At 42.3% G+C, this 22,628-nt stretch overlaps 1 protein-coding gene across 5 annotated transcripts in view; it reads left to right on the top strand.

Annotated features, from left to right (window-relative positions):
- Positions 1 to 22,628, top strand: part of LOC114796558 (neural cell adhesion molecule 2) — a 182,771-nt gene that overhangs the window by 74,698 nt on the left and 85,445 nt on the right. For all 5 annotated transcript variants that reach the window (XR_003750747.1, XM_028990813.1, XM_028990812.1 and 2 more), the window contains exon 2: positions 16,876 to 16,950. Coding sequence is in view for 4 of the 5 variants with exons in the window: in XM_028990813.1 (XP_028846646.1) it covers positions 16,876 to 16,950 (75 nt within the window). In the remaining variant the exon portion in view is untranslated. The remainder of the gene's footprint in view (positions 1 to 16,875; positions 16,951 to 22,628) is intronic.

The raw sequence follows: 22,628 nt of genomic DNA, 5'->3' as shown, positions 1-22,628 counted from the left end.
TACTAGTTTCTTTATTTTTTCCCTTGCTGTTGTACTTCATTCTCCATTTCCTCAGACGCTCTGTTTCCTCTCATGCCACAGTTGGATTTGCATGTTTCAGGTCCCCGGCCCCAGTAAATAACCTCCCACCGGGCTGTGATAAATAATTAAGTCTGTTTAAGGAGGACGGCCGCTGCCACTGGGAATGTGGCTCTTGTCATTATTAATTGCACATCGGCGAGAATTGTCAGTTTCAGCGCTCGTAATTACAGGCTCGGGACAGTGTAATTATGTCATAAACCGGGGGGCCGTCTCGCGCCGCTTTCCCCCCCCGAACCGATTGCTGTATTAATGTGTGTTCTTCGCCAGGGTCACTTGTGCACTCCATGCAGCCATGTGGGAATGATAAAATCCTGATAAAATCTATCATTAGGTTATAGTTGTCCATTAGTACAGAAGAGCTAATATGATGTGTGTTGAATGTGTGTTTCAGCCGACCGTCGGCCTCGTACATGCAGACCATGGTCGACGCAAAGCACCCTGGGAATTCAGGAGTGGAGACCTTATGAATAGTATTTTATTCCCCTTGTGCTCTACCTGTCAGGAGGAGAGGAGCTACAGATTGAGCCTTGCGTGACTCATCACTCTTTCTCTCTTACTGCTTGCAGCGAGACACACATGTTAGACGAATTTCCCTGTAAGAAAAAGGCCCCATCTGTTTTTCCCCCGTAATGTGTGCCGTGCCGCCCTGGTACCCCCGCCTCTCTGTTCACAGAGAGTTTTGATCTCGTGCTGAGAAATGACGAGTGGGAGAGGCGGTGGCTGGCTGTGTTGCGGAGATGAGGCGCTTTTTTTTTTTTTTTGCTGTTCAATGTCCTGTCCAAGAGTGGAAGGCAGTGGATTGTTAATAGCGGAGAGAAATGAATGCGTTGGTGCATCGCTGAGTGTGGCTAAGTGTGTGATGTGCTGATCTCTCGCCTCCCTTCTGCATTTTAATATTCGTTTCATATTGCTGCAAGGGTGTAAGAAAATTCATTCCAGTGTAGAGTACATGAATCTGTACACTGTGAGCACATGGTGGAAATACTCATTTTTTTCCAAACTCTACACAAATTGGACTAAAAGGGCAAAGTAAGAATGTGTTTTCAGACATTTTATTAAATGTATAAAAAAATAGACATTTTAACACAATAGGTACATAAATATTCATTTTCACTGATCATCCTTGAGATGCTTCTGCAACCTGAATGGTCCACCTATGGTTATTTGTCCATTTTGGCCCTCGTGCCGTGTTTGATTTTCTTTTACTAAAATAAATCCTTTTGAGTTCCACCATGTCTGAATTCTGCACCTTCTCCCCCCTGAGATCGAGACATGATAGAATGCAGCAGCATCACCAAGATGCTTGGGGTACCAAGCAAAACAATGAGCAGAGAAGACAGACGAGAAAGAGCACCACAGTCCAGCGAGAGAGCGGGCACTAGCATGAAGCGCTTGATTGAGGCTCCAGGAGAAGGGTTGCACCATGGTCAGACGAGCAAAGTAGAGGTGCCACCCATCTGAAGCATCCAAAAAAATCTGAACAAATCTAATGTAATCTACCTCAAAATTTAGAATAAGTGAAGTGATTGTGATACACAGCAGCACAGCACACGGTGAGACAATGAAATGTGTCCTCAGCATTTAACCCATCATCTTTGGTGAGCTGTGGGCAGCCATGACAGGTGCCCGGGGAGCAGTGTGTGGGGACGGTGCTTTGCTCAGTGGCACCTCAGCGGCACCTTGGCAGCTCAGCATTTGAACCGGCAACCTTCCAATTACCGGCAAACTCACAATCCATATTATGATTCTGTCACGATTGGGTGTACCTGGAGACTCACCTGGCACCAATCTGGTGGACAGCAAGGCTCCAGCCCTGGACAGGGGTGAGTAATGAGGGACATGGCTGGAGCCGGGTTATAAGGACTTGTTTGGTGACATTTTATCTGGACCCTGCAACTTAGGAGTTTAGTTGTTTTTAGTTCTGGCAATCGCCACATGCCTGCAGGTTTGTTTATGTTCTCCCCCTTTGTTTTCCCTGTTGTTGGCCCCTCGTGCGGGTTTTGTTTCCTTATATTAATAAATCATTGTTGCCAGTATGTCCTGCCTCTGCGCTTCATTCCCCCGTCAGCTTGCGGACGTGACAGATTCTTGCAAGTGTCACAGTTCCATTAATGTCCATACTACATTTCAATACTATCATTTCTTCTATTCTACTGTATTTTCTCTCATAGAAAACAATGACATTTCTAATGCACCCTAAATAAACAGTGATTTATATGCACATATGTGTCCGTTTTCAAAAGCATGCTCTTGATGTTGCTCTTAGAACGTCTTCTACAGACCTTCTCAGATCTATCACTTTTATTTAGTGCAACTGGGCTGCTCTCCAGAAAATAGTTTGACAGAGTGCCATAGTGTGTGAGGGCCCTTCCATACCCCTTTCCATGTGGAGGAAAACAAATGAAACTGGCCTTGCTGCGCACACCGTGTCATGCATCAAAGCAGCGCCGAGGTCCGCTTTGCGGCTCTGCTCTCTCTATCTCTTCCCCTTTCTCTCTATTAGCCTGACAGATTGACCAACCCACCAGGCCTTCCTGCCTGACCCACACCACACACCTTTAACCAGTTAAAGAGTCCATTTCCGGCAACGCAACACCTATAAGAGGCATTGAGGATGAGGCAGGCGACCATTACACTGTGCGGTGATGGATATGACAGTGGCGAGGCAACAGTAACTGTGTTGTTGAACACAGACGCAAGACATGAATACAGCGTGTCAGTGCCATGAGTGACACTGATGGCTGTCCTCTGTCACTGGAGTGTTGGTGATTGTCTGAGTGATGGATAAGAATGTAGCGGTGACGTTCACATGTACCACTTACCTCTTTAAAGCCACTGTGCTGGGCAGAGCTCTTTATTTTCTCTTTTTGCAGCTGCTTCAGGTACAGCCAGATCAGTTTATGCTTTCCCAGAGTGCAAGTCTGCACAACCGAGCCTTATTAAAAAAAGAATGCAGAAAGAAAAAGTGCCTTGAACTGTTTCTGTACTACAAAAGTACCATAAAACAGTGGAACTGAAGGATGCTATTAATTATTTCAGAAAGATATTAAAAAAGTCAGTCACATAGCAAAAGGCAACTTGGACAGCTCTTGTATTCCCTTGCCATCTGAAGGTCAACGAAATATATATCTGGCCCATTCAGTCCCTGCTAATTGAAACGGGGATTCTCTCAGCAAAAGCATTCAATCAGTTGAGCCACATTTTACATTGCAGGCCTGAGTAACGACATACATAAATACAGTGAGGTAAAGTGCTGCAATTGCTGGATTTCTAACGAGATGGTGCCAGATAGGATCATTTTTTTAATTCAAAAAGTGGTCTTCCATCTGAAGGCAAGACAACAGCCTTCATTTCTGGGTTGTCTTTTTTGAGATTCCTATGAAGTGTGCAAATATCACCAAGATCCTGCCAAAAGAGAGCACCAGTACACTACTGTATCTGAATATCATGGCCTTGCCTTATATCCACACTCTTAAATGTGCTGCATTAAATACTGGTTCATCAAAATATACATTCAACAGTGTTTTGTTTTGTTTGAGATGGCAAACTTAACCACAATGGCCACACTTGAGGAAAACGTCTACATCTATATCTCTAGTATTGATGTTTATAATAAGGCCGTTTATTATTAACCATATTTCAAAGGCTTTTAAAGGGCATGTTTTTCCATTATGGGTCTTCTGAAGGACATAATGATATCAGTGCAAAGACAGGATGCCTAGCGAGAAGCCAGGCCCTGCAGCTTGCAGTCGATAAACAGTTGAAGATGAGGTTTGTGTTCTCCACTTGGCGGAGGTTGCCCCCAGAACGACCGATGTGGAGAGGGTAATTATGCCCCACGGACACCATGCCGCTCTTCATATCACACTGAGCCCGTTCAGATAGCTCACAGAGAACAGTGTCAAAACTCTGCTGAGAAATGTGTGCTAATATGTTTTAATTGGGTTTAAAATGTAATTAAGTGTTACCTGTTAGCATGGCAACACCACGATTTAGCCTGATAACAATTAGCTTTTGCTTAAATGAAAAAAAGCTAAATTTTGGTAAAATATCACATTCAGAACCACCCAATCTGTCACCACTGGAGGCAAGATCCTACCTTCTTCCTCCTCCTCTGTTTACCGATGGCACCACAACAAACCCAAAATGCAGATATATTGTCAGTGCTTTTATTCAAAAACTCCGACTGGCAAACTACTCCTGTTCTACTGCTGTTTTTATTCCAGCCAACAGTTCATACATCCTGCCACATTACTAGACTGTGAGGAAAAACACCTGAGCCTAATTAAAGTCGGGTTTGATAGAGAACATTCCGGCAGCGGAGTCCACTAGGAGCAGGAATGAGGAACATTATTATGGTTTCTTTCATTTATTTCTTCATAGCCACTAGCCAAACTAGACGTCCTCAGTGGTGTTCTTGGAGGTGCATAGTTTTTCCTGTGATATTATTATTATTGTTGTTATGGAACATAAATGCAATGATTCAGCCTAAAATAAATAACCTTATGAATGTTTAATGAACTTCCATAATTAAACCAAATTCTCAGTGGCTCTGACGCTGATAAAAACCCAATCTGGTTGCAGGCCACCCAATTAGACAGTTCATCTATATGACTAAGCAATGGCAGGTTTCAAAATGTGAAATGTGAAGTGAAACTTCTGCATTTTATTAGTTGGAAACTATGTTGGAATTAATGAAACACGGTTTGAACTTCAAGGCCTGGTTAGTCCTCTAAAAGTTGGTTTATATTCAGAAGAATCAAGCAATTCATTTTTAGACTATGAAAAACTTGTTCTGGGTGAGTAAGAGTGATATTACGCTAATCTTTATAGCTCAAACCACATTTGTAACAAATAAGATGAGCTTTAATGACCTTCGAGAAGGACTTTAACTGCACCATTTCATTGCAGCTCTGTGGACAGAGAATAGACTTCTTAAACACCTTAAGCAGAGCTATGGTTTTGAGGACATGATGTCACTCTCCAGTGCAAACAGAAATCCTTAAAGAATAAACTAAATTCCTACTTCATGTGCATATAAAAATGATCTTAAAAAATGCAGTGGCACTGTGTCAAAGTGTCTCCTCCACACATTTTTTTTGGTCCTTTTCATACATGCAGGTGAGTGTGTATAGTGTTCACATCAAGTATGATACCACTCTTATGCTGTTATTCATGCAACACTATCCCCAAAACAAAACAACTATAGTATCATTGATGCTTATCCAACATAAACATAAGGGATTCAAACTTTTGCATTCCTGATCTGGATTCAAGGGTCCCATCACGTCACATTGCATATCACATCTTGTCCATTGAATACATTTTTCCAGCAACAATCTTTATGTAGATATTGGGTGTCAAACACAAGTTGTGTTTTCAAAAAAATGTCAAATTGTGCAAATCAAAGATGCTTTGAATGATTTACATGAGTTAGCATGGTCTAGTCTGCAGCTACACAACCTCGTACACAGCAAGATGCTTTCTATCATGACCAGAATTAAGGTTCAGTAATAAAAAAGCCATTAAACCTTAAACCTTGCTTCAGACTGAACAAGCATCCGTCTCGCAGTCCTAGCTAGCACGAATGTTCTTCTTCAGATTGCCAATTAGAAAGATATATATGTGATCAATTAGATTAGCAAAGTGGATGTTTGCTTGTAATTAGGATTAGTGCTCATTTAACTTTACCACCTGTTAAAGACAACTCTACCTCCTCGAAATCCAAGAATATTCATCTACCCTGGTGTTTTTCACCGTTGGAATGGTGAAGCAGCACCATCTGCTCGGTGGATAATGCTATAATTAATTCACCAGAAAATGGGTACAGATTTATGAAACGAATGGGTTTTTTAAATTGGACCAGGATAGTTTTCCCGATTCACCGAGATTTACTTCAGCTTTATCTTAACTGATATGATGGTTGGGAGTATATTAGAGCCGCGGTTGAATTGCCATTTGTAACGGCAAATTAATTTCTTCCTGCCCCTTCCCAGCAGCGTCTAGTTAGAGCATGTCACTGTAGGAGAAGGATGATGTCATTGTGGCCATCTCTGCAAGGTGCTTGGGGGTTTACTAAAAGAAGAGAATAGATGGAAACATGATCACCGTATCTCTTTCGTCAGGATGCTCTTCCAGTAAATTATGTACGGACTGTGAAGGTCATTTTGTAAGTAAACCTGTAATCAGGCAGAAATGCTCTTGGCCGGAGGGGAGATAGGCCCAGCTCTTCTGTTATGGCTGGAGGGAAAATGGGAGCTGAGATTGGCCTTGGGAGGGACCACACAGTGTCCATTGCTTTCAGCGATCTGAGCATTAATGTGGTCGGGATATCACACCTTTGCCAGTGGTTTTCATGTGTTCTTAACGTGGTGCAATGCAATGTTACTCAACCGTACAACATCCTGATGCACTGTCACAACACAGAAAGGGGAGGACCGAGGCACAAATTATTTTCATCCAATTTATTTATTTAAACTGGACAAACCAACATATAGGATTCTGCTTTGAGAAAAGGGAACATGGAAACTGGGAAAAGGAAAGGCACCACTCACACAGGTAACACACACACCACACACTCCACCCGGAAAACAAACACAAGACCACAAGATGGGAAGTCACATAGACTCCCTTTTCCCCTTTCCACCTCCCCTTTCCCAAATGGCCCAAAATGTTTGTCCCATAGTTCAATAAACCTTTTTTATTTCACTTGCGCCTGTGTTTTCCCCTACCTTGGTGTTCAGACAAGGACAGGTGACATTTTGGTCTTTTCATCTAACTTTCATCTAACTATTATAACTATGATTCAGTTGGTACTTTACTGTACTTCATACAACATATCGACAGTGAAGGGTGGACATCAGAGATTGCGTTGACCTTATTAATCTGGCTCCATTAATGTATTTTAACTCTTCTGATGCTACCTAGCTATAAAGATGCATGGAAGAATAGAAGTTACTAGAATAACACAGGTAGATTATTATTGCAGTTAGATGTTAAAGAAACACCCAAATAAGACAACAAGAGAAAAAGATGGAGAGGGAAGGGTAGAGAAAGAGCAAGGAGCAAAATCCAGAGAGGTAGCCTGGACCTGTAGAAGCAGGGGGAAGGCAGCAGAGAAGGGCCCAGGGGAAAGAGGTTCTCAGACCTCCTTTGATCTGTGACAACCTTTTTGGGAGCCCAATGTCATGTATAATCAGATTGGCCTTTGATGTTTCCGCTTTGCTAGAGAGATCAGCTCATATTTTAACTGGCACACGTAAACATTTCCCCATTTCTTCCCCATTTCGCCTCCACTGGTTGCCCATACCTTTTATGAGCAGCTCAGACACCCTCCTGAGCTCTCAGGTCAGCTGATCAGCTGCTCCTGATTTAGCCTAAAACCATGCAGAAGCATAGACTTGTATTGTCTGTCAATCAATCCCTTATTAAAACCCATCTGTGTTGCCTGGCTTTTGGCATACATTGCCATTATTTGGCTTCTTTTATTTTATCCAGCCCCCCTACTAGACCCTGCCCTCCCAGCACTTCAGGCCATCGCTTGCCCATTTGGCTTCCTGGTGATAGTCCATTTTGTTGAGGGGGAGGCCACAATTTGGAGATAAAGTGGGAAGAGCTAGAGCAGCGATTCACAATCACAACTTAGGAGATGTGAGGCTATATTGCTTACTGCCACCTCTACATGTGGCACATTTTACATGCATCTGTTTCATATGAATGGTGTTGTTTGTTCATATTTACATTTCTCCTAAAATAGATAGCATTTGTATTCATGTGTCTTTTGTTGCCATTGTGCTGTTCAGCTGTGCACACGATAAGTAACATTTTGACTCAATTTGACTGGACACGTTTTGCGATTTACCACCATAAATATTACGGGGGCGCTGAATACAGCGTGGCGCGCTGCTGCGTTCTTTGATCAGTGCACTTCAGAGCGCCCTGACAACATAAAAATCAGTGATTTGCTTGCCTCTCCACAACCTGTTCCACACAGAACCTGCTCCAGTCGACGGCAACACAGCGGTGGGCCAATCAAGCCAAAAACACAAACATTCCACTCGAGCCGAGCAGGTGCCTCCAGATCGGCGGCGTCCAGTCAGCAGCCGGGATGATTGGTGCTGCTGGCGCTTTTTCGTCGTCAAGGACCCTCGGCCCCACATAAAGACGCGGCGCCTGCTGTAAATCAGTCCACTCACCAAAATGGGATCCTGGGAACGCACTAAATCAGTGTTGTGTGAGAAAGGGGGAGTCGGCCATTTTGGACAGAGTGGTGATTATGCTGATGCGGTGACAGCGAGGCCTGCTGCTGATGGAGTGGTTGATTAATATTTAGTGGCAGTGTCACAGCATGGCGGGCGGGGCTTTTTTTTCACAGTGTGTGTGTGTGTGCGCGCATGTGTTTGAGAGCCAATTAAACTCCCCCTTACTCCTTTGCCCATTTTTGATGTTGTACAAACACTTTAATTACTGCTACACTTCAGCCTACATGCATATAGATTATTTATTATGTAGCTTGGCTGTCAGTCGTGGGTGAGCTGTCAATCATGGCAGAACAGGGGCAAATTGAGCACAGTTCATGCAAATAACAGAACATATGTAACCCTCCAGAAGGATGGAGGGGTGGGGAGGGAAGTCACTAATGAGAGAGCAAAGAGGAATGAAAGGGGAAGAGGACTTGTCAGCTGTGTCATGATGGGAAAGAGGGTGACTGAGAGAGAGAAAAGAGGAAAAGAAACCAGCTGAGGGGTTCAGCTGCCGGTGAAATCCTCTTTTGACAGGGTGATTGACACCGACGACCTCCAGGAGAGAGTCTGGCTTTAAGTCCAGTGAGGTGACAGCTGAAGGTTGGCTGCTGCGATGCATTGAAGAGAGCTGTGGCATTCTGCTGCTGAAACTGGGAAATTTGATTGTCTTAATTTACCCGTACTCTTCCTAAATGTATCCAGTGGCACATGGCATTAGTGCAACTTAATGAAAGGGTAAAAAAACTTAATAAAAAACTCCTTTCACTTGTGTCATGAATAAGTTATGGGAAGTGGATTATCTAATTGCCAAAAATACAAGTGAATGAATAATGTCCAGTAATCATCAGAGCACCTCCAAAAATGACTTGTTGCTAGAAGCACTCCCTTAACATTAACTAGCAGTAATGAAAGGCAACTTGGCTATGTAACGCTTCGAACAAATGGCTCCGGATTAAAACATGGTCCCACAATTTGACCCCCCCTCACCTACTAACCAGCCAATGCATTAATCCATATGAATTATAGCTGGTTTCAGTGAGTTACAGTAGAAATGGATGCTGAAATGCAGCAAAGGGGGGTGGGGGGGTTACCTGCAGAGGACTGTGTAGGAGAGGTGGGGGGTGCTACTTGTTCCTTTCACACAGCATGACACGTGACATCTCTTCATTTAACAAACTCAGCAGGGCCGAGATCGGAGCCGCACAAAACAATTACCGTCCTTGCGGCAGACCACATCTCCATCTACTCCAATTCAAAACCGAATAAACTAGGAAGAAAAAACAAACAAACAAACAAAGCATTATGTGTGCTATTTCTGGTCACCCGTCTCCCCTGCTGAAGGAGAGGCTGTAAATAAGCGAGTTCGGGCCCCGGCGCCGTGCTTATGAGGGACCATTTCCTGATCTAATGGGAGCTCAGACTGTTAATGGTGCATTTTCAATAGTTCCATTGTTGTGCAGTGATTAGAAAGGCAACAATGGCCTTTGAGATACACTGTGAGGTGCAAGGACTCACAAGCATCAGCACTGACACATACACACACACACAACCCTTTCATCCACTTTCATTTATATGTGTGTATCGATCAGTGTGTGCATGTTGTGAAGGTATTTGAAAGTATATGTCAGTAATTTGGTTAGTGTATGGAGTATGAGAGTGTTCAGGTTTGGCATTAGAATGCATTTCCACTTGTGTCTCAAGTGACAGGATCAGTGACGGAATCTCAATTTGCTTCAAATAAACACTTCATTTTTAGCAAATATGTTGACAGTTTTAATCAGCAGGATTCAGAAATGCACTGTCCGTGTTAAAGAGGAAGAAATCAAACTATTAACTGAGCCATTGGGGCTTAATATATCCTCAATCCTCAGGCATTAAACACAGACCTGTATATATGATTTGATTAACACACTCCCTTGTCACACCCTTTAAACAATCCACAAGAGTTATATTACTTACTTCTAAATTAAGAGTAGGGTAAAAATGAACCTATAACTAACAATCGTAATTAGTATTCCAAATGATCACATTAGTGAAAGTGAAGTTATTGTCATTGCGATATACTGCAGCACAGCACACAGTGCACACAACGAAATGTGTCCTCTGCTTTTAACTGTCATCTTGGTGATCAGTGGGCAGCCATTAGGCCACCACTGCCCCATTAAAGAACCATTTTAATCCATTTGAAACTGCACAACAAAATAAGATACATTCAGAATCCAACATTTACAAATGATTATAAACAACAATCATATTAATAACTGTAATAAAAATCAACTTATCTGATAAATTTGTGAACTGGGTTTATAGATAATGAAAGCAACTTATGCAAATTTTGTCCCCCCAATTGTATTATGGAACCTATTTTGTCAACCGCCACCAGCTCCTATGTGGCATAGCTATTACTGCAAGTCCTCATATGAAGAAAAATGTGCTCTATAGTAAGAATAAGTGTGTGTGTGTGTGTTTTGCTGTTCCTATTCACTTCACTGCTCTGTGCATCTCTGCCGCTCTGCAATATGCGAGTTTGACTCCTGCTCCCCTGCGTTGTTTAGATGGGTCACCTGGTGTCAAGTCAATTCCCTCATAATAATAAAAGTGCAGCGACTTGTGCAGAGCTCCCCATTCAGCTCAACACAAAGACATCTTAACCCCCATCACAGCCAGCTCTGCCATGAAAAAATGAGGCCAAGAGACAAGTGAAGAGGCCTCTTCTTGTCCGTCTTACATCTCCATTTGTGGAAGGGAAAAATCCCTCCAAATTCCTCCAGACTTCATACACAGGAGACAAGCCAACTGGCCAATCACATTATCGTTATGTTCGGCCTAAGGGTTTTTTGAATTCAATCAATTATTCCTTGCTATTCTTTCAAGTTCTGTTACTTACACTCCGTATTGTGATTAATGGTGGCGGTGTCTCCTCAATAAACCATGCACATGGCTGACCACTGAAGATGGTACAGACAGAGCAGCGAGTAGAAGTGAGGATGATAGTAAGACAGAGGGTTGGTGGGGAATACAGAAGATCCTAATTTAGAGCTACATTTGAGGAGATTGTTCTCCTGGGGAAAGTGAATCAGAGACCCCGTCCTAGCCTTTTCAACTTTGAGTGAAGGACGTTCCACCACCAGGCCTCACATTCATTCACCTTATGCATTTAGCCAGTGTCATTCATTCACCAATCACATGTTAGGTCCCTCTGGAGCAATTACAGGGAGTGCAGAATTATTAGGCAAATAAGTATTTTGTCCACATCATCCTCTTCATGCATGTTGTCTTACTCCAAGCTGTATAGGCTCGAAAGCCTACTACCAATTAAGCATATTAGGTGATGTGCATCTCTGTAATGAGAAGGGGTGTGGTCTAATGACATCAACACCCTATATCAGGTGTGCATAATTATTAGGCAACTTCCTTTCCTTTGGCAAAATGGGTCAAAAGAAGGACTTGACAGGCTCAGAAAAGTCAAAAGTAGTGAGATATCTTGCAGAGGGATGCAGCACTCTTAAAATTGCAAAGCTTCTGAAGCGTGATCATCGAACAATCAAGCGTTTCATTCAAAATAGTCAACAGGGTCACAAGAAGCGTGTGGAAAAACCAAGGCGGAAAATAACTGCCCATGAACTGAGAAAAGTCAAGCGTGCAGCTGCCAAGATGCAACTTGCCACCAGTTTGGCCATATTTCAGAGCTGCAACATCACTGGAGTGCCCAAAAGCACAAGGTGTGCAATACTCAGAGACATGGCCAAGGTAAGAAAGGCTGAAAGACGACCACCACTGAACAAGACACACAAGCTGAAACGTCAAGACTGGGCCAAGAAATATCTCAAGACTGATTTTTCTAAGGTTTTATGGACTGATGAAATGAGAGTGAGTCTTGATGGGCCAGATGGATGGGCCTGTGGCAGGATTGGTAAAGGGCAGAGAGCTCCAGTCTGACTCAGACGCCAGCAAGGTGGAGGTGGAGTACTGGTTTGGCCTGGTATCATCAAAGATCAAAGGCCTTTTCGTGTTGAGGATGGACTCCCAGTCCTACTGCCAGTTTCTAGAAGACACCTTCTTCAAGCAGTGGTACAGGAAGAAGTCTGCATCCTTCAAGAAAAACAGGATTTTCATGCAGGACAATGCTCCATCACACGCGTCCAAGTACTCCACAGCGTGGCTGGCAAGAAAGGGTATAAAAGAAGAAAAACTAATGACATGGCCTCCTTGTTCACCTGATCTGAACCCCATTGAGAACCTGTGGTCCATCATCAAATGTGAGATTTACAAGGAGGGAAAACAGTACACCTCTCTGAACAGTGTCTGCGAGGCTGTGGTTGCTGCTGCACGCAATGTTGATGGTGAACAGATGAAAACACTGACAGAATCCATGGATGGCAGGCTTTTGAGTGTCCTTGCAAAGAAAGGTGGCTATATTGGTCGCTGATTTGTTTTTGAATGTCAGAAATCTATATTTGTGAATGTGGAGATGTTATATTGGTTTCACTGGTAAAAATAAATAATTGAAATGGGTATATATTTGTTTTTTGTTAAGTTGCCTAATATTTATGCACAGTAATAGTCACCTGCACACACAGATATCCCCCTAAAATAGCTAAAAATAAAAACAAATAAAAAACTACTTCCAATTTGGGTTTTTTGGGTTCATTGAGAACATGGTTGTTCAATAATAAAATGATTCCTCAAAAATACAACTTGCCTAATAATTCTGCACTCCCTGTATACTGTTTGGGTTGCTCTGAAAGGAATTTCTAAACTCTTGATTACTGCCAATATGCATTATAGCTTATTGACTGAACTTCTGCTTTAATGTAACATGTTCTTTTTATCTGCACCTGAACACTGGACACTGCACTTTTCACGGCTAGGTATGCTGGAGGACATACATCACAGCCACTCATTATACATGCAAAAGTTTTAGGCTTGTGCAAACAAAATGTTCAAAATCCAAAATGGTGTTTATATTAATATTTTATCAATGAACAAAAACAGAAATTAAAATTCAATCAATATTTGGTGTGACCACCTTTTGCATTCAAAAAATACACTTGCATACCATTATTGAAGGAAGGTTGACAGACTTGATGAAGTTGACATCAGGGCTCTGGGAATGAGCTTGCATATATTCAAGATTGCTCATTTGTTTGTGCTTGAACAGCTTATTTTGAGACCCCAGTTTGCATTCAAATATTTGACTGGGAAAGATCTTAATGCGGCAGTATAACTCACTTTTGTCTGTTGCTTTGATCACTCTTGCCATGTGTGATGAATCCGTATTGCCTTGATATCAGAGGTTGGCTGTTCCCCACAGTTTATTCAGTAAAATACCGTTTAAAGCTGGTCATCATTAGTGGAAGTGAAGTGTTTCTCATTGTGATGCACATCACATGTTTCACACAATGAAATGTGTGCTCTGCTGTTAACCCATAACCCTTAGTGAGCAGTGGGCAGCCATGAAGGGTGCCTGGGGAGCAGGGTAATTTAGATTTTTCTTTCATTTGCTAATTGTTAAAAATAACAAGCCCTTTTTTTCTCAACACTTTATTTCACATCTTCGCAGTTCTGTGTATATTTTAGCACATTATAAACTATTTTTAAATTTATAGTATGATTGATTTTTGCACATTTTTGTACCTATTTTGCACACTGTAATGTATTTACATAAAAAAACATGTAGTTTTAATCCAGATACCCCTTTGCACAGAGGGAAATGGTAGTAGCAAGATTGACATTATGAAGTTTCAGATTACTGTGTGGCTTGACCATTAGACAGCGTAAAATTGGGATAAAGATCCTAGTATACTAGTAAGTCTTCATTAATATCCAAGACAGAACATCAAGTAAAAGTGAAACCTGGAGAACACCTACCTTTTTCATCACTTTCCTTTGAAGAACGTGGCACGGCAGATGAAGGAGATGAATTGAAAGCTCAAATGACAAATCTGTATCAAAATTGGGATCTGAAAAAATTGGGATCAGTCTAGCTATAAGCTGCCCACTGCTTTAAAAAGTGTCATTTTCTCTAGATGAAAACCTCTTGAGATGAGTCGATCTGAACACAGGCACCATGTAGAACCTGCATGGCTCTTCGTGTCAACCCCTTTTCAAACAGCTTGTAGCCCAACAAGGTATGCAACAATGTTTAGTGAATTTTTGTTGCTATTGGAAATGAAAAGGAAAGCTAACGGACGCTTTGTCTCCTGTTTCTCATCTTTTCTCCAAGACCTGACCAGGCTATACATCTCATTTAAATTGCATAATGAGCCTTAACAGGGATTTCGGCACTATTTTCAAACTGCCACTAAGATTTGTTTCTTATCCAACTGTTTATGTAAATCTTGAGGACGCCTTTAACCTTACTTTTAGCGTGGAGCTAAATTCCAAAAAAGAATGCTCTTTGAGTGTATTCAAATTAAGGTTTTTTTTCTTGAGCAACATTTGGAGACATTAAGTCTGATGAGATATGAACAAAAACCTTGAGCAGTAATTTATTTTGCATTCTGTGCGCATAGTAAAGGCAGCCAGTCGTTTTTCTCTTGCAACAACATAGCACACTAAATGCACAATAAACCCAACAGATTGACTGATATTTGCAATATAAATGTGCATATCCTACTACATTTTGCTATCTTGACAGCGGAAAGTTCTAGTTCGAAAGCTTTTATTATTGTGTGTGTTTGATCTATGTTGGGTTTTTGTCTGAAACCAGGTCTGGTTCCATTCTAAGAAAACAGACCTGCTCGGGTGCAAAGAAAAAATATGCAAACTCATTGCAAAAAAAAAAAATGTGCAGATATTCACATCACAAAGTGAAGTTGTCCTTCCAAATTTTGGATCTATTGTCCAAATCTGAGTTGATGTTTTCTGCTTGAAGAAAATCATTTCATACTAAATGTTTGCCATCTTATAATTCACATTCCTGGACATTTGAGAAAACGGCTTTGGGGTTTCTGTCAGTGAATACATTCTGATAGCATACACACACTAGATTTACGCCATTTATCAGCATTTATCCAGAGTGACTTACAATCTGTAGTTACAGGGACAGTCCTCCTGGAGCAACTCAAGTGTAGAGGTGTTTAAATTAATCTTGTAATCGATGCATCACGATGCAGACATGTATGATTCTGCATCAATGCAGTGCAAAACATAATCGATTAAATCCATTATATGACATTGTTTGGTGAATTTCTGCTTGTGGCATAAAAATTCTAGCTAAATTAGTGCCGGAAATGAGTGTGGCTGCTGTTGGTTCTCTGGGCATATCAACATTCTCATGATGCTGCATCCTCTTTGGTGAGGACCTGGCTGCCAAACCACGTAAAACACATGGTCATCACACACTCTTGGGGCTCCTATGCATCTCACAGGACATTAGTGGGAATCATGTTTATGCCAGACTGCTGGAGTGAAGTGTGGTTTATGGGCTTAAAGGACATCTGCATTTGCACCAGCCAACACATAATCACATTATAAATGATTGCAATATGTTCTTATTCGGACTGCTGGAGGAGGGATTTATGCCTTCCTGTTTCTCGCTTGCTCCTTCTCTTGATTTTCTCTACACACAGGAAACCCCAAATCCTCTGAACAGACTTGGAATGACTTGGCTTTGTGCGTTCAAATTCAGGTCCCGGATCTGTGAAAAGTTAGCATGCTCTCTCCATGTTGGCATGGGTTTCCCTGGTCCAAAAGCATGTACACTGGCACTCATGACCCAAAAGTGGAGTAAGCAGTTGTGTATAAGTAAATGATTGACATTTGTTTTTAATATAACACCCAAAACATTATCTCTCAATGGGCGTTAATGCACAGTTAAAGGAGAGAAAAACGCATGGAAGCAGAGTGACTCTTCTTCAGCGAACTTCAGGGTTAATATTGGACATTCCATTGTTATAGTTCATGGAATGTGACTTGATAGACTTTTCTAGCTTCACCAATGATGGGATTTTTCAGATTATGGTCAATGGGTAAATCTCAAAATGGTCCTAGTCAGCAACACGGTCCAGAATAGTGTGATCTAAACACCACCTGCTGGCCTAGAACATGAATGAAAGACACCAGCACCTTTAGACGTATTTTGAGAAAACTGTGATTTGTGATGTTTTTTTATTGCTGGTAACATTTTATTAAATATCAGTCAGCCTTATATAGCCTCTGTGTGTGTGTGTGTGCGTGTGTGTGTGAGAAAGTCTTATTCGTACAAGTGGTCATTTTACACGCACACTCAGGCTAATGAAAATCACAGGGTCTGGCATTTTTATTACTGGGCTCAGTGCTGCTGCCACTCTTCCTCAAGTCAGAAAAAATCCACAGCAACCAAGGAAAAACGGGGAGATCAAAAGGTTTCTCTTTCCTTCCTCTTCATGACTTTTTGTTTGCTCTTGTCTCTGGCTTGTTTCCTTGATCCTTACTTGAGAAGGGGTGTTGTTCTACAGGTATCTTTCTGATGAACATCCTTTTGGTTTGGATCCTTTGATTGGCTGACAAGGATGCTCCGTGTCTTTATTAGTAGTGAACAACTTTGCTCTCTCTTTCCTTTCCTCAGCTGTTCTCCAAGTGTCCATCTCGCTGAACAAGGTGGAGCTGAGTGTGGGGGAGTCCAAGTTTTTCACCTGCACAGGTAAGGATGTTTTTCTCTCTGGTTCACTGAAAGATTGCTTCAAAAATCCATACAAAGTCAACCCATGAACCCACAGTGCCTCATTTCTGCTGTAGGTCAAGTTCATGGCAGGGAATATAGCAGGAGTAATATTACAGCTCTTAGAGGTTCTCCACCATATCTTCATCCCACTGCCCTATACCTTCATCTCCCCTCCCCTTGTGTGCACAAACGCATATACACCCAGTTGCTGACTCTATTTAGATTGTGGAGCACTGTTCAGAGGACCGTCAGTAGGGTCTTTGGAACTGGGTTAGCTTTTTAACAGTTCTTAAAATTCCCCAATTATGAAAATTTCAATTATTTAACATTAATATGAGTTCCGCTAGCCTGTCTATGATACTGCAGTGGCTAGAAATGGCGATATGTTTAAAGAGCACTTTAGCCATTCTGCTTCGCCGTTCAGAGAGCAGCAGACCACAAACCTCACAGTGTTCACTCAGCTGCATGTCACTTTCCTATTCATACAGATGGTGCAAGCTACAACAACCAACACATTTTTACTGAAACTACTCCACCGCATTTCCAATGAGGTCCATCCGATAAAAAAAAATCCATTGATGTAGAAGTATGTTTATTGACAATATTCAGGTATTTATCCTACATAAAAAAAATTCCATATAATTTTTTGATGAAGCCAGACGTGACCAACTGAAGAAACCCCAGAAGCCTCCACAACCTTGTACAGTAGGGACTATTTCTGTGATATGTGAGAGTGAAGTGATTGTCATTGTGAAACACTGCAGCACAGCATACGGTGACACAACGAAATGTGTCCTCTGCTTTTAACCATCACCCTTGGTGAGCAGTGGGCAGCCATGACAGGTGCCCAGGAAGCAGTGTGTGGGGACGGTGCTTTACTCAGTGGAACCTTAGTGGCACCTTGGTGGTTCGGAATTCGATCCTGCAACCTTCTGATCAGAAGTCCGTTCCTTACCCACTAGGCCACCACTGCCCGAAGGCAAACCACTGCCCTTCACGTCTCTTGGGGGGTTGGAGTCTCGAAGTGTTATGGCAAAAAGATGGTTTAGCATCAAAACTTCAGTGTAGGTTCAGCATCTGTAGTGTCTTCTGATGGGTCTTAATCAAAAAAGATTGGTCTCACGTTTGTGGACCAGTAGCTTCACATGTTAGATAATGTTTTCTGGACATAAACTGAAGTACTTAGTTGCAGAGAGTTAGTTACATGTTCATCACATCAACAATCCTTCAGCCGCACTTAAATATACAAAATGTCACACTTCTTGTGGGACTGCTGCTTTCCGTGTTGGATTATTGTCAGGTTTTAAACAGCAGCTGATCATTAAAATTGGCTTCTTTGTGGCTTCATAAACTTCTCAGCCCACCCAGCTGAGCTTGGGTCACATTGGGACGTTCCGTAGGAAAATTGGTGACAGACGTCCTCTGACATTGCCAAGAAGTCAATTCCAATTACAGGTCCAATATCTCACCTTCAATATTTTTCCCCTCGTTCCTCTCCAAATACCAGTCACTGAAATGGACCACCAAACTCCGATTCGGAGTTTTACCCTACAGTTACTGTGTAAACCCCCTCGTCAATTCACCTCCTGCTCTGTAAAGCCGTTTTCCCCTGTGAGGGCGGCCAGTGAGGCGCGGTCGCGGGGTTGAGGCAGTGGAGCAGCAAAAATCTGCCTGTGTTGGGCGGCGAGGGGTGGGATTATGTGAGGCTAAATCAGGATGGGGTCTGGCCATGTTGTTTTCCACATGGCTGGAGCCCCGCTGAGCGCAGAACAGCCGGCCACAGGTGTGTGTGTGTGGTATACATACATTTACACTGGATCTGCAGTGCTCTGTAATATGGGATATAAATGGAATGTGTAAGTGTTCTCAATTTTCTTCCATAAACTACTGCGTACTTTAAAAAAAAACTTTCCAATAATAATCTTTAAGTTGACCATGGAATGAAAAGGGTGCAACGCTCTCCAGGACGCCTCATTTTGTTTCTCAAATGTCGACTGCATGGGCTTGTATTTGGGTCTGATTGAATCATTTGAATTCAATAATTAAGATTTACTTTTGTCCATGTAATGTATATTACACTGAGGTCCCCTTGTGCAAGGTACCGTCCCCACACACTGCTCCCCGTGCGCCTGTCATGGCTGCCTCACCAAGGGTGATGGTTAAAAGCTGTGCTGCAGTGTTTCACAATGACAATCACTTCACTTTCACTTATGTGTAGGTAAAGCATAAAGGTATGTGCATCCAGTGTATACTAAACTGTGTTTACTCAGTGTGTGTGTGTGTGTGTATGTGTGATTGTATGTGTGATTGTGTGTGTGTGAGATGAATCGCTCAGAACCCTGCTGGGGAGACGCCTCTCTGTTGCCTCCCCTGACCTTGCAGGTATATAGCTGAAGGCAGATGCCCTGGACTCATGAAGGTCAAACACCCAAAGCTTCCTACAATGACTGCAGGCGTAATATAGCTCACAGACAAGTGGTGGCATGACAGCAACAGCTCTGAGAGCAGTCATATGTGGAGTTAAAGTCTGTCCCAGTGTGGCTGATATTGACTGAATGAAAGTGAGGTGGCTCTGTCGGGGTTGCTTATTGAACATATGGTTGTCTTCTGAAGCCTCTTTAACCCAGATGCCGGGAGCCATTTAAATCAAGAACTTCACTGTCTGGCAGTGTTCATGCAGGATTGTAGTAAAAAGAGTTAAATTAGATTTCTTTCATTTGCTGCATCTGAAAATCCTAAAGCAGAAAGGAATCAACTAGTTAACCAGCTGTGTTACAGGACCATAGGTCACCAAACCAAAACAGTGTGTGAGGTTGGTCTGGCCCTCATGTGACCATTCTTTTAACTTATTAATGCTGTGCAGTATTCTTAATGATAATCTTTGTTAATGATTGTGGCCTAGCGGGTCAGGAAAAAGACTCGTAATCAGAAGGTTGCCGGTTCAAATCCAACCAATGTGAAAGTGAAAGTGTTTAGTTGTCACATGTGACACACCACGGCACAGCACCCAGTGCACACAGTGAAATGTGGTGCCACTGAGCAAAGTACCGTCACCACACACTGCTCCCCGGGCATCTGTCATGGCTGCCCACTGCTCACTAAAGTGATGGGTTAAAAGCAGAGGACACTGTTTCACAATGACAATCGCTTCACTTTCACTATATAATATACTTAAAGCTGGGCTGATAGAAGTATACTATAATGAGGCATGGTATATTTTCATAAGTGTACTGTTGAGGGGAAGTACATGCTCAACTGTGCCTCCTACACTGGTCTTTCAGTGAATCATGGTGCCTGTCATCATGGGACTTGAAAATAATGACGCGGTCTAAAACCAGATTTGCCCACTCCATTTATTTAAATAGACTGTGTTTGTTTACTCTGAAGCCGCCTGAACATCCTTGTTCTGTCTCCTAAATGTGATGCCCAGACAGTAAAAGAAAAACACTTTTAGCATTTCTCTCTCAGTGCAAGTACCTCATTTAGTCTTTTCTTTGTTGGAACCTGGATGTTTGCGTGTCTCACAAGATCTGGCAACCCATGCTAAATCATTCCCATCACATTGTATTGTTGGCACTTGGAGATATTCATATGTGACCAGAACAAGTAAAAATCTGACATGAATGTAAGGTCAGAATTAATTATTTGAGCCACTGAATTTTGAGGATTTTGATTAAACTGATCCCGCTATGTTGTTTATTGCGGGATCAGACACATAGCCACAACCTAAACAAGTCATCAAGATCGTCATCAACACACACACAAAAAGTGAAAGTGAACTGATTGTCATTCTGATACACAGCATAGGGGACGGTACTTTGCTCAGTTGCACCTTAGTGGCACCTCAGTAGCAGGGGCTGCTTCCTTAACCACTAGGCCACCACTGCCCCTGAATTTAAAATTTGAATCATGGTCGCCAGTCAGAGACTGATGCCTTAAGCTGCAGGCTGCCATTTACCAAAGGCAAGTGTCAATTAGTCACTTCTGACTGCTGTATGTTTATTTTGGCCCTTCCTTTGAGCTTTGAGATTTGATCAAGTCGTGGCTTGGGCCTTGTCACCTGTACAGATGTTTCAGTGGCAACTTGCCAACAGGGTTCGTGGCTTATATGAACGTGTTTCCAGTGTCAAGAAGAAAATGTATTCAGCTACTCAGACATCTCTCTCCTGTTGACGGGTGACGCATGACATCAGTAGCAGTGGCAGTCACCAGGGAGACACCTGAGAATCTGTTCATTTTCTCACTCCACACTCACACAGTTAAAATTGACTATGTAGAGGGAATTAAAGAGTGCGACCAAAAAAATTTTATTGTACTGATCTAGAAATTTATTAGCAGTATTACACTAAGTACACTGGATGTTTTCCTATCTTTTTGTGAACAACGAACTGATTGAATCTATTTACACATGATAAATGTGAATGTGATTGCCTTCAAAATTTTACGAGATTTTGTCATGTCCTGGTGTCTCTTGGCCACCAGATGGGGCCACATCTTTCTATGTCTCCCTGTCTTGGTCATTATTAGTTCCACTTGTGTCTGATTATCTGTGTGAATGTTTCCTGTTTCCTTCTAGTACTGGCAAGTCATCTATGTTTGTTCAACCCACTCTGTCTAATTTTGGGCCTTGAGCCTTATTTATGTTCTGTTCTGTTCAGTTTCTTAATAAAATATATTTGTCATGCACTTGTACCTTGTGCCCTCACCATTGTGAAAATTTTAATGGAATGCTGCACAACGACTCCAAAAACTAAACATGTGCATGTTTGTGTGCAGAATAAGAAGTAGATCTGCGTATGTATGGAACGGAACAATGGGGTTAGTGGTACAGGCCCATTTGCTGAAGCCATTTTGTTGAAGCATTTAAATCAGTTTCATGAACAAAGAATAGCGATCCTTTTTATTGTTATTATATTATTAATGCTGTAAATGAGAACTTAGTCTAGCTTTTTAAAAATGAACTATGAATGTTAACACTTTACTGAAATTAATTCAAATTTATTGTAAATAGGTGCAGCATTTTATTTGCAGCAGAATTTGCCAGAAGACATTGCTCATAAGCTTTCAAACTACTTATGCTGCTGTAGATCTTATCCTTTGATCTCCTAGCCTCGGTATCAGTTATGGGTCATTATCATGATAGCTTAACACAGACTCAGAAAAGATTACCGTTTCGATTTTGTTCAACTTAAGCGCTGCTTCTGACACTATCGATCACACGATGCCATTACACCGCTTTACCTCGATAGGATTTTCTGATTCTGTTTTTATTTCAAGGCAAACATGAATTTTAAACAAGCATCACAGTTGTCCATCAGGCAATACCTTCAGAAAATGGTGTGTGTGTGTGTGTGTGTGTGTGTGTGTGTGTGTGTGTGTGTGTGTGTGTGTGTGTCTGAGTGTATCTCTGCCCTGTGGCTGACTCTCCAGTGCAAAGAAACAGGCACCCATCCAGTGGCCAGTAGTGATTACGGGGGCGCTCTCAGCCCACTCCCCCCGCTGGGTATCTGCTGCTGTTTATCCAGAGATAACCCCCACCCGCCCCCATCTCTGGCCCAGTTGTGCACAGCTGAGCTGGGCCCACTCTGTCTCAGGCCTCCCCTGCAGTGCTGTAAGCCCCCGCAGCAGTGATGGATGCCGGGGGACTGGGAGGAGCG

This window comes from Denticeps clupeoides, chromosome 9 (assembly GCF_900700375.1).
Source record: "Denticeps clupeoides chromosome 9, fDenClu1.1, whole genome shotgun sequence".
Taxonomy (NCBI): Eukaryota; Metazoa; Chordata; class Actinopteri; order Clupeiformes; family Denticipitidae; genus Denticeps; species Denticeps clupeoides.
The sequence above is the reverse complement of the archived record's forward strand: the minus strand, read 5'-3'. Positions and strand labels throughout refer to the sequence as shown.